General features: G+C 53.9%; 2 protein-coding genes across 2 annotated transcripts; one reads left to right on the forward strand and one right to left on the reverse strand.

Annotated features, from left to right (window-relative positions):
- Window positions 1–1131: 1131 nt before the first annotated feature.
- Window positions 1132–2184, reverse strand: CABS01_16267 (uncharacterized protein; the record flags this gene model as incomplete). Its single annotated transcript, XM_060549598.1, has 2 exons — window positions 1132–1703; window positions 1827–2184. The coding sequence occupies 2 exons, from the start codon at window positions 2182–2184 to the stop codon at window positions 1132–1134; spliced, it is 930 nt and encodes a 309-aa protein (XP_060390001.1).
- Window positions 2185–11321: 9137 nt separating this feature from the next.
- On the forward strand, window positions 11322–15487 carry CABS01_16268 (uncharacterized protein; the record flags this gene model as incomplete). The annotated part of the gene is made up of 4 exons (XM_060549599.1): window positions 11322–12315; window positions 12378–12449; window positions 12512–12730; window positions 12783–15487. 4 exons carry the CDS (start codon window positions 11322–11324, stop codon window positions 15485–15487), a joined length of 3990 nt encoding a protein of 1329 aa, XP_060390002.1.
- Window positions 15488–16533: the final 1046 nt, after the last annotated feature.

Consider the following 16533-nt stretch of genomic DNA (forward strand, 5'->3'; position numbering starts at 1 on the left):
GCGCGCTTGCCGCGCCATCCTGGTATGGCAGGTCGTCATTGACAATCACTCAACTGTTGCGACATTCCTGTCCCAAATTGATTGATCCCTGTCGAATAGTTATGGAGCCCAGTTGGAAGCTCTTTGACCTACTCGGGTGTATCCTTTGCAACTTTATTGACGTTCTTGGAGGGCAAGCCGCGTTTCGTCGGCTTTGTTGAGGATGTGTTGTTTGGTTCCGGGAATTACTTATGAGGAGAGAGGACGCCCACCAACAGGCGATACCCTACTTACGTACTCAGCTTCACGATATGGATTCTCGTTGAGTTCGACTTACAAGGAAGTAGAAGAAAAGGCCCGCCGTTGGAGACGAAGAGTTGTTCATTTTTGTCCGAGAACCAGGTCACAGCGTGTTGGAAGGCAAACAAAACCCAAGGACTCATAGGATGAGACGACCAACACGACCTAATACGACGGACTCGGAATTTGATCATGACTATGGACTATAGACCCCTCCTCCTACATTTCCCACACCTCACCATTCGCGCATGTGTTGATCAATATGCAAAGAGTAAGACGCAATGGCCCTGTGTCGCCACCAACATTACCACTGGCAACGCATCCCACAACGGAACTTAACCCGTTTGCGGCATTAATATCTAAGCTGTTCACTGGACAAATCCTTTCGAACGCTGTTCTTGCTGTACTTCTTCTACTTCGACTTCCGTTAGCCTGTCCGAAGTTGGGAGGGAGATCACTGTTCCAACAGCCAACAGTACAGACCATGGATCGATTGGTTCATCATCGATATCCTTCCTGTGAACTAGCCGCTGGATGCCAACGAGAAGGAAAGTTTGCACACAATCTTCCCGCTCATCGCCTTACGAGGATATGCCTTTATCGGTAGAGGGCGAATACTACACAACCTCAGCCAATCGGTCCCAAAGCCTAGCAGTTGGAAGAACAACCACATCGTCTGAAAATATTGCTAATCTTGAACAATCTCATTGCATACCCACACCGCGCTATCAAAGCCAATAAGTACGCCACCCTTTCCGTCCGAAACCTTTTACAAAAACGCCTTACCACCGTACCTACATACCTCAGCCAGTCCCATCTGAGGGACAGCCGTCTCCATGTGAACTCCTCCGTCTAAACCCCCAAGACCTTGACCCCCATCTCCAAATCCATGGGATCATCAGCCCTCAAAGCCTTGCCACCCCAAACAACAGTCCCCCGCCCATCAACAGCAAACGCCCCAGCAGTCTGCCACTTATTCCCCATAACCGTACTCGCCCCTCCCTCCACGTCCTCCCCACCACCAACGCTCACAGCCGAAGCACCGCTCATCCCCGTGCCCCGTCTCTCCATCGGCGGAGGCTGCTTCCTCAAGTTCGCAGCGGTATACGCGGCGTTCTCAGCAGAAGCACCGCCCGTCCGCTGAATCGCCCCGGCCACCTTCTCCCCCAACCACCCTTTCTCCTTCCAGCCCTGGACCTGGCTCGTCGGGTTGAAGACGTACCACACATTGCCCAGCCCCAGGCCCCAGGCAGCGTAGATGGCGCGGTCCTCGTCGACGACGATTTGTACGTTCCAGGCGCCGCCGAGCATGTCGATCCACTTGTTGGTCGCGGCCTGGGAGGAGTGGGAGACCGCTATGCAGGTTAGGGTGCGGGCGTGTTTGTTGGCCAGGTCCCGTAGGGCAAGGAAGGTCTTCTGGGCGACTGTGTAGGAACAGGCAGATGTTAGTCACGGTGAGGCTTCTTGAAGAAAAGGCATCGTTGTGCCACATCACGTAACAGCCGAAAGGTGAAGGGGGGACGAGACAACGAGGTCCACAAACGTACAAGCACAACCGACGCAGCGTAAAAAGACAACGAGGACAGGACGACCACGGCCAAACTCGAGCTGCCTATCGCGGTCCAGCGGGGCGAGTTCACCAATCTTCGGGACCTCGCCGATGGGGACCGGCGGGGGCGGCGGGGAGAACCACGGCGCGACGGTGATGGGCAACGACTTCATCGACATCCACGCCGGCCAGCCCCCCGCGTTCCCGTCCGCCGCGTCGTCGTCGAGGCCCGCATTGGAACCCTTCTTGCTGCTCTTCGCGTCTGTCGAACCGCCGCCGACGCCACTGAAGTCGAAGCTCTTGCTGTTCAGGCCCACCTTCCTCAGGGCGATCTTGGTTGTCAAGCTCGATAGCATGGTGATCGATCTTTTCTTTTGATATGTGTGTATGTGTATGGGTGGGTGGGTGCGCGCTGCGTGTGGGTAACAGCAATGCGATCAATAGTATGTATCTCTGTTTCCAAGACTAAAGACGTCTCAGGCAAAGCAACGACTTCTGCGGGAAACGGCTTGCAGGAACAGGCGGTGCGGGAAAAGAAGCAATAAGCGGGCAAGGATCAACTGGCTTGAGACGGCGTGCAGATGTAATGCAAATGCAAGATTGACTTTACGTAGATGGCAGAGAGAGGCAGTGAGAAGAGGGAAAGGAAGAGGATAGAAACATGACCGGCATGCGCAAGGCGGCTGGCGGCATCCCCAAAAAGACCACCTTTGAGAAACTGGTGGGAGGGGGGAACGGCGAGAAGCTCTGAGGAACTTTCCTGAAACTTTCGATACAGGGCGCGTCGCATGTTTGCTTAGCGAGCGCCCTGAGCTCCTGGTCGAACCATGGGGAGAACCACGTCGCGAGGCTGAAGCCGTCTGTCGGCTTGGCTTGACCTGACCTTCAGAGAACCCCTGATTGGGAGGAGGTTCCTCTCCGATGGTTTTCATCGCTGCATTGGGGACCTGGACGGTTGATCTTCAGCCTGGTGTTTTCCCAGGGTTGAAGAAGATCGGGCCCTCTGATTTTCCGCGCCCTGTGCCTCTCCCGAGGAAAGAAACAAGAGACTCGAATAGAACAGACATTTGTTTCGCTTCTACTTAAAGATGCGGGAGCTTGCCTTGAAATGGACGAAGGAGATTTCAGACCGAGAGACCGTTGGTTCTGGATCGCCGGATTTCGGAGAGCCTTTGCAAGGAATCTTAGGGAACGAGATCACTCGGCTCTGTTTCTTCTTGCCATTCCTTGAGGCGGGCTGGATGCCCCAAATCGAGCCAAACTTTCATAACCCAAAAGAAAGACCAAATATGACTGAGTCTTGTAGAGTCTGCGATCCGAGGTCCGAGGGGGTGCCGACCTTGCTGGAACGCGCGCCCGCATTCCTGGATGGCCAATCCCCGTCGAAACATTTGCATATTAATCGAGGCACAACTCACTTGAACCGCTCGATACAGCTCACCGAACTCTAAATGACGATAGCGACCTGCGGACTCCCTGCAAATTGACCGCATCGCGATAGCCTAGTAACTCGCAAGTGAGTTGATAGTATCCTAACGGCCATGGAGGAATTTGGACGGAGTCTTGCGGAGACAGTGCCATTGACGCTACAGCCATCGAAGATGTCATGGAAATTTTTGACCACCGGCTTGCCACAGTTCCACTGACCGGGGAGAGTCTCTGAAAGAGACAGGAACCAACAGTTGAAACATGATGCCGTCCAGCTGTAATGGTCCGCTTGAACAGCAGGGAGGTTGCATGGAGGTCTAAAGTGAATGTCATCGCTTTACCGGACCTGAGGTGAACTCATGGCAACCACGAACGCGGCGTCTCTTGAACTTCGAAATCATCATACAACTTGACGGTGGTCGCTTCATTTCCAGCATTAAAATCATCGAAGGACCGCCGGCAAGTTGAGGCCGAAAGAAATGTGCCAAGATCCAGAGAAGCCCAATGTTTGGGTGAACCGGAGCTTTTGGAACTTGCCCCGTTCGACAAGGAGAATTCGGTCCAAACAGCAGATTGGTGGAACTGACGTCGATCTGGGCACCCCTAGATTCAAGGAAAGCGGCGGGAGGAATGTGGGAAGCGGGAAGCGTTCACGGATCGTCTTCCGCCGTACGATTTATTTGCGGACGTATCGTAAAGACAGTTGAGTTGGCGGGAGGTCTCAGTTGACAAACCTTGTATACAGCGGCATGGCGGTGCGGGTGGCTGAGAGTCTAGACTGTTGCAGGTTTCTCCCGAGTGCTAGGAAGATTCATCTTTGCCCGGTCTGGAAGCCGTCTGTCCCTCGTAGGAAACATTCTGGCTGACGCTACGTAAAACGTGGCCGTTCTCTGATGTCTGTCTCTTTGCTCCGGGAGCCTTGTATGAACGTGGACAACTGCCTCTGGCTCGTGTTGCCGGGTAGGGAAAGGTGGGAAACCCCAACTCGGAGCTGGCAGTCCGAGCCGGACTGCCGATGCTATTCTCTAAAAGCGACCAAAGATGGCACTTGCGGTTACCAGGTCAGCTCCGCACAATGCTGCGTAGAAGCCCAATGGTAGAATACGTACCTATGTCTCCTGCGCCCCGCGGTGGGAGCCATCCGACGGAGGGTTGCACTGCATCTGGGAACGAGTAGCCGCGAGTGCACCTCTGCTTCTCATCACACAGATCCCGCTCGGTCGGGCGCCTGCAGAACACTCTCATCACTCTAGCTCATGGAGACATCCGTGTACGTAGTCGTTGTAAAGAGGTGGGCTTGAAGCGTAATGGATGTTCCTGGGTCCTAACCAATGACGAGCGCACGTCTAGCTTATTCCGTCCCTCTCTGCGACTCAACTAAAGTGATGGTTTGAGCAGCCATAGGCTGCATCAATGCGTGCATTGAATACCGTTCGAGTCGAAGCAATGACGTCGGCGATGGCAACCGGTCAGGTAAGCCTGTGAGATGAACAGCAGCCACGTTGCGCAATTCAGCCGCAAAGTTTGGTCAGGAGTTCAGCCTGAGGAGGACTATTTGGCTCTCTCGATACGGATACATTTGTGATGTCCTGGGCCCTCTCCACCTTTCATTGTAGGGCATTGGGGTTGCCGGCAAGTGCTTAACTTTAAGTTCTGGTTGAAAACGGGAGAACTATCAAGTAGCCTTAGCAAATTAGTAGAGTAAGACATTAGCGCAAAGACATAACGACGTGACAACAAGTAGCATGTTCCATCATAGCAACGTTCGCCTCGCGGATGTAATTGTTGAACGGGAAGTCTCGACCAAGAGGTCTTCGTTAACTGTTTGCAGTTACAGTCGAGGTAAGACAGGGCCCCCATCTCAGGTCATTAGCAGTGGCGGTGGTATACAATGTCCGATTGACACCTTAGTTGGCGATGCTGTGTGCGGGTTGGATACCAAGTGAGCTGCCACAGTCTCTTGTACGTAAAAATGTGTGTGACTTGAAGATGTGAACGATAGATCGGCTGGAAGTAGTGGCGATGCATTGAGAGAAGGTCATTGTCTTAGTCCAGGCGGGAAGACTAGACGAGGACAAGTAATCCAGCCGCAAGCTTCGGCCGCTTCTCGATCTAGCATCTCTCAGAGACATTTCGCCCTGGTTGCTCGCCCGTTCACGGATTGTGACCGCTTCCCAGCCCTTCTCTAACCTGGAGCCACATGGCCACGGATGTGTATAAGTGGCTTGCCAGCCAGCCGCAAGGCTAAAGGGCCGTCCCGACCAATACACAGCGGAGGAAGTAACATTGTAGGGGGGCTTCAACTTCGAACAGAATGAGGTTTAACGGCAGTTCGGGTCTATAGATGTTGTGCGTTACCTCTAGCTGTGATTAATTCTCGTGATGCCAAGTGTTGTGATGAGCGGGCGCGGCGATACTCTGGCTTGCTCATTCGAAGCTGAGCGAATGTCTCACCTCTAGTCGCCCATCACCGGAGAATTAGAGCATCTCGTTGAACCGACAAAGTACCTAGGTGAGCGCGTGCACACTGCCACATCTGAAGGTTTTGATCCGTGGCCTCTGGATTGGGCAGTATACTCGAAAGGAGAGGGAGGTTTGCTAGGCGCCGTGACGGAGCAATGTGACGACCCTCTCAGAGGGTTTGGGTCGCTGTACTAAACCGCCGAGGAGGTGACGCAGACGGGCGAATAGCTGATGGACGGCTCGACAGGGAGGGGCACTCGAGCGTATTCCGAAGTCTTAGTCACTGGGGGATTCGGTCGGAGGAGGGCCGAATCCTTCTTCAGCTGAGGAAAGCCAAGTGTCAGCCCCAAAAGGTGCTGCTGTTGCTTGTGCTCTCCTGTGCCACCTTAGGTGTCGTCGCTGACGCGAATTTTGACGTTCCTGGTGCGGTTTTGGTGTTCCGGGCGGCGGCGTCGGTATTGTAAGACCGCCTGAATTGACCGACTCGCTGAGAAGAAATACTGGAGCAGCCGTGTGGTGTTATGGCGTGGTCTGGCGGGGAAGCTTCGGCGTATGACTGGATCGGCGAACGGGTATCGGAAAGGACGAGGCTACCTCATACCGGATCTTGGGGCTTATAGTAGCGATGGCAGGCCATGGGGGATGGGCGAGACGCACGGAGAAGGGGTCGACCGGGGAGAGGGAGGGTCCGAGACGAATTGGATCAGGAGCGACCAGAGAAAGACGAGAAAGCGGTCGAGGAAGTGGAAGACGGGGTGAGTTGCGGAGACCGGCAACGCGAAAACACGACCGGGCTTTGGGAAGCGCGTTGGTGAATCTTGTCCATTGTTGGCTCGACTTTGGACGGTTTGGGGCCCATGGCATCGGGGGTCGTCGAAATGGGTTGTCGAACAGGCCTCTAGTAGGCTCCTCGAGTCTTGACAAGCCCTCGAGTTGTCTGCAGGTTGTGGCGGCAGACGCTGCTGTTTCTCTTGAAGCCAGGATGCGTACGGAGAGACCCCACTAGCTGCTGGGTTCCTAGAAAGATATTCAGGTGGCCATAGTATCGGGACCCTGATAATTTTAAGGTGGTGGAAATAGATGATGCCGGCAGGGGAGGTGGGAGCAATGGGAAATGGAAATATCCGTTAGGAAATAAAATAAGAGGGAGTGAGCAAGCGACAGGACGCGAGACAAGACAAGATGAACGACAACACGAGGCGGGCCAAAAAAAGGGAGGTGCACGCCGTCAGGCCTGACGTTCGGAAATCAAGCGAGCGTCTAGAATGTGGGTTTGATTTCTCCGTTGTTGATACGAAGTTCAAGTAGGTAATATCGAGTACGGAGTACCTAAATACCTTACTATGTAAAAATGGATGGCCTTCTTTCTGTTCGAGACATTGCTCTCATTCTTCACCATGTCTGGGCAAGTACGTCCAAGCTGGAAGGCGCGGTCGCGGTCGAAACGTGCATGGCAGGGCAAGGGGAGGGGAGGTGCAGGCTTCCAAGCTTCCAAGCTTGCAGCGCAGGCGCAGGAGCAGCTGCAGCGCAGGCAAGCAGGTACGGTACGGAGTGAGGTAGGTAGCAGGTACGGATACCTGGGCAAGCGGGCAAGCACATGCTCCGGTCCCAGAAAGTTCCTTCCCCCTTCCACGGGGAGGCAGGGTGACATGAGGAAGGCAGGGCCCAATTCCCCATCCACGCTCCCAAATGACTTTGCCAAATCCCTCACAGTGGAATATTGGCTTGAGTGCTTCTAAGCGGGGCTTTGCTTGTCTGCACGCTTACTAAGATAATATACATTGGGGCACATCTACCTTCAGACCATCACTGAGGTACCGACCTTAGTAAGGTGGCAGGTGGGACACAGATAGAAGGGAGATATTCAGTGGAAGTAAACAAACTACGGCTACCTAGGTACAGTATCTTATGTCATAGATGAGGAATTTATCCAATGTTAGGGCGAATTCCCCCACTACGGGAGACAGCTGCCGAGCCACAGAGAGCATACGCATAAATGCTACTTTCTTTCCAGGTTTCTCTCCAGCTTTCTTGCCTCGGTTTGCGGACCACAAATAATTACATAGTGCTGGATAGCAGGGAGTAGTGTCCAATCTAACACGGCACAACACGACACAACAGACACACACATAGACACACGCATACCTAACATTCGCATACACAAGCACACGCACACACGCACACTCAGAAAAGTAATTAGTGCCGGCCAGAACGCCAAAATCCAAGACAAGCCACAGGCTGGCGGTTTCTGCGACGTCATATCCCAACAGAGGAAAGGCCCGTCAGGAGCCAAGCAGCAAGTGACAAGCGGTGGTCGGAGGGGTGTGTGGCGCCTGTCTAACCCCTTAACCCCTGCCTGTAGCCCGTTTTACACCACGACGTTGGTACGGACTCGCGGAGCGGTAGCTGCAAGTACTTTGCCCATCTTGGGGACTAGGTACGTCTGCGCCTAAGGTAGGTAATCTGGGTCTGGAGTCTGGAGTTTGGCCGCTCACCACCTAACCACCTGTACTCCGTACCATGCCGACGCATCCCACACGCCGAGGGAGCAAGCAATGGGAAGTAATTTCAAGGCGCCAAATCTGTCCGTAAGTACCTTGGGAAAGCACGGTAGGTGCTGGGCAGAAAGTCGTGGGCGGATAATGCAAGTGGCAATGCGAGGGTGGGAATGGGGTCAAGCGGCCAGCCCTGACTTCCGCGAGGCCGCGAGGACCGCGAAATGACCCCTCCCCTATTGAATCCTCAGCGTCTCTCTCCCGCCTCTCTCTTCATGGGGTCTCTTTCCCGCATGTGCATTCTCCTCCACCAAAAATGTACACAGCGTGTGAAGCGTGTGTCGTCTTCCCCACTTGAGCTGGTGCTCTTGCGATTTGCCCGCGCGCTCCGTGCACGCACTGTGGGTCGAACATGGTACAACCAGTGGTCGTAGCTTTTCATCCTCCGCAGTAAAGGGATGCGACCAAAGTGACCCCCCTCGAGCACTCCTTACTCGGGTCGGTAATGTAATTCCTATGTTATCAAGATTGCCTACCAATCTGTACCACATATCTTAAGGTAGAGAAGGGGAAAAAGGGAAGGCGGCGTGACGACTAGTGAATGAACCCCTCAAGGTGTCTACAGAGTAAGGTAGCTGCAGCTGCAACTGATCTGACCTAAGTAGGTAGATTGAGAAGTACCTACTTAGGTATCTTAGGTACCTTGTCCCTGGCATTGACCACTACCATGGCCATGTCGACTGAATGAGGGAATGACAGACGGAAGAGAAGGATCTAGAGTCGGCAATTCGAAGCACAGGATAGAAGCAAGTCTGTGAAGCAATCCAAAAACCAACTGCCTGGTTCTCATTGCCTCCAATAGCCGTTGCTGCGTCATGATATGGCTTTGGCGAGGAAGGAAGGTGCAAGATATGATGCGGTGCTTTCCTTCCCTTCCTGTCCTCGACTAAGGCAGTTCTCATGTCTGAGGTGATACGCTCTCCAACCTAAGGTAAGGTACCTGGGCACTGCAGTACCTTGGCCTACCTGAGGAGGTATCGAAGTATTCAACTTCCAATGTTTTTGATCTCTTGACCTTTAGGTATTTCAACAGACAGGCAATTCTATTCTGCCTCGCAGCAAGTTGGATGTGACCGGTCCGACTTGGTACTGCTCACTGGGTATGCAACCATATTCCTACTCGGAAACTATGGTTGGACCGGCAATCATTGTTCGTCTAGTTACTCCGGCGAGTTGGCTATTGTTGGTGATGCTGATGTGATGGGATGTTCAACTTGTCAAGTGCTGCTGCCCTGCCACGCTTTACTTAATGTTCCCCTCCTCTTAAAGTGCGCCGGGGCCACACCAGACGAGACCACTAAGCCAAACCAGCAATCAGATGGAACTGTCGCAGGAATTGTGCCGCCAAACCTCCACAGACAGGCACAGTGACCACACCTACTACACCAGAACTACCCGCCGCACACCACGCACCGTGCCTCGCCGAACCTCAGCATCACTTCACTTTGCATTGTCCAACTCTCCTCCTCGGTGAAATCATTAAACGCTGAATTGGATCTTGCAGAGTCTGGGAGGAAGAACCGGGACTGCAACCGCGACTGAAGTGGAACCAGCAGGACCGGGACTGAGACTGACTCTGATGCAGTCCTCAGTGAACTGCGGCCTCACTCACTCATACCTTACCTTGCTCTTACTCACTGCCCGCTCCCTGATTCTGAAGAAGTACCTCTGCTTCTTGCTCAGCTTACTTTATTTCTACAAGTCGAAGCGCTCCTCTCATTGCACAGTGTGTGCGATTCTCAAATCGCTGCGGCACGCATCTGCGGATACACGCGCACACACACACTCTGGCTTCCTCTCCCCTCGCTGTATTCGCAGACGAGTGAGTCCTCGACACCACCACGCTTTCACTCGACTGGCTCTCGATTCATAAGGTACGGAAACATGGACCTGTCCCTACCTTACCTCTACCTGACCTCGCCTTACCTTGCCTTGCCTTACCTTACTTTTCCGATATTGGCCTTGCCGCTTCAGGAACCTCATCTCACCCTGCTCTCCTCAATCATCGCCCAGCCAGAGGCAAGGTACCTTCTCACTTACCTAAGAAAAGTACCCCCCAAACACACCCAGTGCCGCACTCTGATTTTCGCGTAAAGAGTACTTGCACCACTCGCTGCTAAGGTACCCTCTCCCCACCCCCGGTACCTTCCCTGGATTGAGGTACCTTCCCTTCCTTGCACCCCCAAACGAAACGCTCCCCTTCACACTTTCCTTCGCTCTTGCTCTTCCGGGACATCATTCACTTCTCTCACTCCTCTGAGAATTGTCCTTCTTGTCTCTATCCTCCTTTACCTCACTGTCTCCTGTCTGTTGCTGGTTATTTTGCTCCTTTGTTGCTTACCAGATTCACAGACCTTCAACATCACAATTCCTCGCAGAATCCCGTGGCAGCAACTACACGCAGTGCGCACCACCCCCTTAGACCCTTCCTCCCCCCAGCGTTATTTCGCGGTCCACCGCCCGAGGGCCCCCCGAGTCCTGTCGCTTTTGGGCCAACGTCCCCGATCTAAACTCCACACCCTTTCCTTTCGCCTCCTGCCGTCGACGACATTCTCTCTCTTCCCCCCAAGAGCACCACCTCCACGACACGACCACACGCAGAGAGGAGTGTGCTCTCTACCTCAGCAATCCCTCCTTGCACCGACTACACCAGACCGAGTCTGCGAAACTTCATGAATACTTTCGGCTCGTTCGCGTTCCTCTAGCAGCCCTTTACTTGCCTTAGCAGCGGCTATCACAAAAACCCCGACCCTCTTTCCCTCCCAAATTCCCTCTCCGTCTGCGCCAAAGACTCAATTTTGAGAGAAAAAAGAAGGAGACTCGACCACTCTGAACAGCGCTCGCCTCCCACTCGACCGCGCCCAATTCAGCCCTTATACTACCCTTTCGATACTCTTGATACCCTCTGCATACTCGACTCTGCTCTACCCGCGACGAATAGGCTCCTGCTGCCAGATCTTCAACGATCTCCCTCTCTCGTCGCCCTGCGCTCGCGCCCGACTCATTCCGCTCGTCCTCGTCACGGAAGCTGAGCCAGGACTCGCTCCATGGAAAGTCGAGCTGCCACAACTGAATCCAAGCATACATATCCAACGTCTCCTTGGATCCAAGCCCCCACGATATCATCGTCTACTTCGGGTTCCTACTTCGGCGACGCTTCCTCTCGCGTTCCGGCCCAGCTAGACTTCTGGCCCTTGCTCTTTCCGCAACAAGCCTCAGTCTACCAAGCGCAGTTGCTACACTACACCAATCTCGTCTCACCGGGACGAGGAGGCGGCTTGCACCAACCTCAAGCGCTTCCTCAGGCGACGGTGGCTACCCCTCAGATCCAGGCGGCCCCTCGGTCCAGATCAACCTCCAAGGTCTCAAACAAGGAAATCTCCGCAACCAAGGGTTCCCAAGGAGGCCATGGGAATAGAGCCGTGCAGACTAAAGACAAAGGCGATCGCGCTGTCATAACAGGCAAGGACGCTCCGTCCAAGATGCAGCAGTCATCGCAGCAACAACCGGAGCTTTCACATCCACTCCCTGCACGCCCTGCAGCCAGGGCCGGCAATGGACAGTCTCATTCCAACTCCATGCCCTCGACTCCCCAACAACATGCTAGAAACTTCTCGTTCGAGTCGCGGGAACCTTCGCCAACCGCCACAAACAATCACTCTCCTCGCTCTGCCTACTCAGAGACCAACAGCAACCTTCCCTCATTACGACCCCTCCCTCCCCGGCTTGGCGGCTGCAAATATGAGACTTCTCAGATCAATTCGAAGAGGCGTATGCCCTACAGCATAGGAAGCGACAAGCTGGATAAGACCAGCCTCGACAAGATCAAGAGCAAGCTGTCGGAAGATGTAGAGACGAAGCTGACCACAGATATGCGGGAGTTGTACGACAGGTTACGACCGACTGACAAAGTTGAAGAAAACCGTCAAAAGCTCGTCGTCAAGCTGGAGAAGATGTTTAACGAGGAATGGCCTGGAAATGACATTCGCGTGCATCTCTTTGGCTCCTCAGGCAACTTACTTTGCTCGGACGACGCTGATGGTTCGTGGGCTCTCTTAACACTGGGCTGGCGCTTGGGGATGCAGTGCTAACTGTCTCCATAGTTGATATCTGCATTACAACGCCTTGGAAGGACTTGGAGTATGTCTGCACGATTGCAGCATTGCTTGCGAAGAGTACGTAAACCATTTCTTGCACAGGAATCTAACAACAAGACTTCTGACATGAACTACTACAGAGGGCATGGAAAAGGTCGTCTGCATCTCAGGCGCCAAAGTTCCCATCGTCAAGATCTGGGACCCCGAGCTCGGCCTCGCTTGCGACATGAATGTGAACAATACTCTGGCGTTGGAGAACACGAGAATGGTCCGAACATACGTCGAGATCGATCCTCGAGTGCGGCCCTTGGCCATGGTTATCAAGTACTGGACACGGCAGAGGATTGTAAACGATGCTGGTATGGGTTAAATACCCCCTTGACTCTTCGCACATTTTACTGATCGGAACAGCGTTTGGAGGTACTCTCAGTTCTTACACGTGGATCTGCCTCATTATTGGATTTCTCCAGCTTCGCGACCCGCCAGTGCTTCCCTCCCTTCACCAGCGCCAGCATCAGCGGCTCCCTAAGAATGGCGGGCCCGAGAGCGCATTCGCTGATGACTTGGAAAAACTGAGCGGATTCGGCGCGAAGAATGAGGCGTCTTTGGGTGAGCTCTTGTTCCAGTTCTTCCGCTTCTACGCACACGAGTTCGACTACGATAAGTACGTTATATCGATTCGTCTTGGACGGAAGGCAACGCGAATGGAAAAGGGATGGCACATTGGCATAAATAACCATTTGTGTGTGGAGGAGCCATTCAACACCGCTCGCAACCTGGGCAACACTGCGGATGAGTACTCGTTCCGTGGACTTCATCTGGAGTTACGACGAGCGTTTGACCTCATCTCAGAAGGGAAACTGGGTGAATGCTGCGAACAATACGTATACCCCAAAGAAGAGACACCGGTGTTCCAGCGCCCTCCAAATACTTCGAGGCCGGTCATGATCCGCAGCTCTTCTCAGCAGCACTCCGGTAGAGGCCGTGGAAACTTCCGTGGAGGTCGACACTCGAACAACTTCCAGCGGAATGCAAACTCGAACAGGAGAGCTTCGTCCAGCGTCGCTTACGACACCAACACCATGTACATGCCCCCAGTGGCTATGACTCCCCAGGATCTTGCGTGGTACGCGCAACAGGCACAGTCCCACCAGCAATATCCCGCGCTTGTAGGTGCAGCCATGGCCGCCCAGGTTCAGCAAGAAAATAACATTCGGTTCCAGCTCTATACTCAATCCCAGGTTTATCAGCAAGTCCAGGCTCAGATGGCTGCCCAAATGCACGCTGCTCAGAGGATGCAGGGGTCCTCTTCAGCTACGCAGCAGGGTCCAGAACGGTCCAGGACCAACTCCTTTGACAATCCGCCCCTGAGTGCCCCCATCGCTGGCCCTCAAGATTGGTACAGCATGTACGGAGTACCCATGGCGGCGTATTACGGCCAGTCCAGCTTCGCCTATCCCTCTTCGCCGGCGACAGTGGCGACTAGCACGCCAGAATATCGAAGAGGCCTTCAAAGATCGTCAGCAACAACAGAGTCGGGCGCCTCGACTTCCGGAAGCTCACTAAGGTCGCAGTCACAGCCTGCCTCCCGCTCTGCTCCTACAGCACAGCACAATCAGGCTTATACAGGAAACAGCGCGTCGGTTAATACCAATTTAAATCCCACTCGGCAAGTGAACGGAATCCCGGTCTCGAACGGCGTTCCAAGCGACGTCGAGTACGACGAAGCCTCCCAGGCCCCAGCGAGCGATTCGCCTGCCTCTGACGAAGGAGCTTATTTGGGTTACTACGTTTCAGATGCCTCCAGTCCGGCGCACTCCCAAGTAGCGCCCAACGCCATAGCCTTTGCGGACACGACCCAGCCAGCCCAGGGACGGCGTAGGTTGTCAACCGAGGTTCCGCAGACTATCCTGGACCGCAGAATGCGAAGAACATCTCGTTCACCGTCTCCCCTTGGCCATGCCCGGGCGTTCTCTAGCGGAGGTAGCTCGGTAGCATCCGCTCCGGTGGTTGCGTCTGGCAGTACGAACGGTCCTCGAGCAGCCTCGCGGCCTTTGATAGTCAACGGCACTGGATCATCTCTTCGCACGAGTTCGACGCCATCGCAACGTCACAATCCTGCCGTGGTTTCAACGGAATCAAACCCAACTGACGATCAAGGCCGCTCGTCTCAGGAAAACACGCTGCAAGTTCAAGGTCTCGGCATCACCGGATACACCTCAGATCAGTTGGATGGCCAGGCTTTTCCAAGGTCTGAATCAGCTCAGATTCCCGTGTCTGAGCGGACTCCGGTGATTGTTAACGGTACTACCACGCCATCGTCGACCACCAATGCGACTGCCTCGGCTTCACCAGCTTCTGTTTCTGCACCCCAGCAGCCTGCGTCCCAGGCGATCGACGACGCTTCATTCCGTGACAGGATTGCACTCATGTCGATGAATCAGTATGCTTGGTCACCGCAAGCTCAAGTGCAATCGCAACCATATCCAGACGTCGCAAATGGCATGCAGCCATCCCTTCGCCAGAGAGCGCTATCGAGACAGCAAAGTGGAGTAATAGCGCCACTTGATCTCGCAACTCGAGAAAATAGGATGAATGGCCACCAGTTGAGCATTGACGCACAGCACCTGTCGCCAATCAACGAGACCAGATCTCCTTCACCGACAGTTGTGAGAAAGAATGACTTTGCATCAAGAGTTGATCAGCTTCCGCCAGCTTCCCAAAGCTCAGCACCCAAGGCTCACGCCGAGCCTTCTGGCTCAGGACACCGACCGAACGACACCAAGGGCTCGGCTGGAAAGGAATCCAAGCAAGGGCATGCATCTACTCATTCGCCGAAGCGATCCTCGACGGCCAACCAGCGCTCATCCCAAGCGACAGCACAGGCTCAGGCGCAGTCACACAGCTCCGGTCAGGCTCAGGTCCATTCTCCAAGGGTTAATGGCGTTCGAGAGAATGGCCATACACGCAGTGCCAAAAGCGAAAGCCACGGCCCTGAGAGCTCATGGCAGAAGGCCACAAAGGGCCGCAAAAAGGGTGCTGACACGAAGAATCACGGCGGATCTGCCTCTAGCGAGCAGCCACCCAAGCACGACGCAGACCGGAAGGGCGGCTAAGGGCATGAGAAACACGTCGCAATTGCACACGACTGCGGTTATCACTGCACGGCAGAAAGCTACTCGTGCTTTCTTGGATAGGGCACAGGCGAGACGAGTGGCCTCTGCAGAAGCGGATGGGCTACCCTATTGCAAACTTTGGCAACGCACAAGTATTGGACACTCTGCTTCTGGATTAGAGCAATGAGTTTGGTCATTAGTCGTAGCAGGCATTCTGCAATGCCCTCGCGGCCTGGAGGTGGTGAGCGGGGCCTCGGGAATCGAGTTAGTACGGCGACGAACACCGTTCACCAGGTAGACTTATAGTGGTCAAGTCCTGTTCGATGGTGGCCACCACAACTGGTCAAAGCAAACAAACATCAGATCAGCAAATGGGCATGAGGATCTGCAGACAGCAACACGTTGAAGAATTGCACGGGGAGGAATGCCAGTTCAGCAAGACGGTATTGGCTCAAACATGGAAATTGGAGAGAGCATTGCTATGCCTCAATCGTCTTTTTGTTCGTTCCCCCCTATCGAGGCTCTCCAAAGGGGGAACACTGTTGCGTTATATTGGGCGGCAGGGTTTATTATTTGTCTCATTGCATCTGCAGCAACGGTCTTCGAAATGGGTCACGGTTAGGCATGCGTCATCAAGTTTCCTTTTGTCAACAAAGTCATACCATGGGGGATAGGGTACATGGAGAGGAAGCAAGACGGTGTGTGGATGATAACGGAACAAGGGCTGTATTTAGGACGGCTTCGATTGTCATGAAATACCCGGCAGGGAATGGTTGGGCATCTGTCTCTGAAGAGAGATGACAGAGGAAGCCAGCATGACCGCATCAAAGGAAAGGAGTGGAAAAAAGACATCAATGATCAGTGTCAATGTAAGCAGATAGACGGGAAGCGTTTAAAAAAAAGGCCATTATTTCATAGCACTTTGCAGGAGTACGTGCGGATGACGTTCCTTGATGTGAAGATCAGGCCGCCAGTCAGTCAGTCAGTCTCAGGGATGATTGCAAGTGATGAACTTTGTCTGACTCTGTACAGCCATTTTCAGATGC

Source organism: Colletotrichum abscissum (assembly GCF_030869225.1).
Source record: "Colletotrichum abscissum strain IMI 504890 chromosome Unknown Scaffold_89.1, whole genome shotgun sequence".
NCBI lineage: Eukaryota > Fungi > Ascomycota > Sordariomycetes > Glomerellales > Glomerellaceae > Colletotrichum > Colletotrichum abscissum.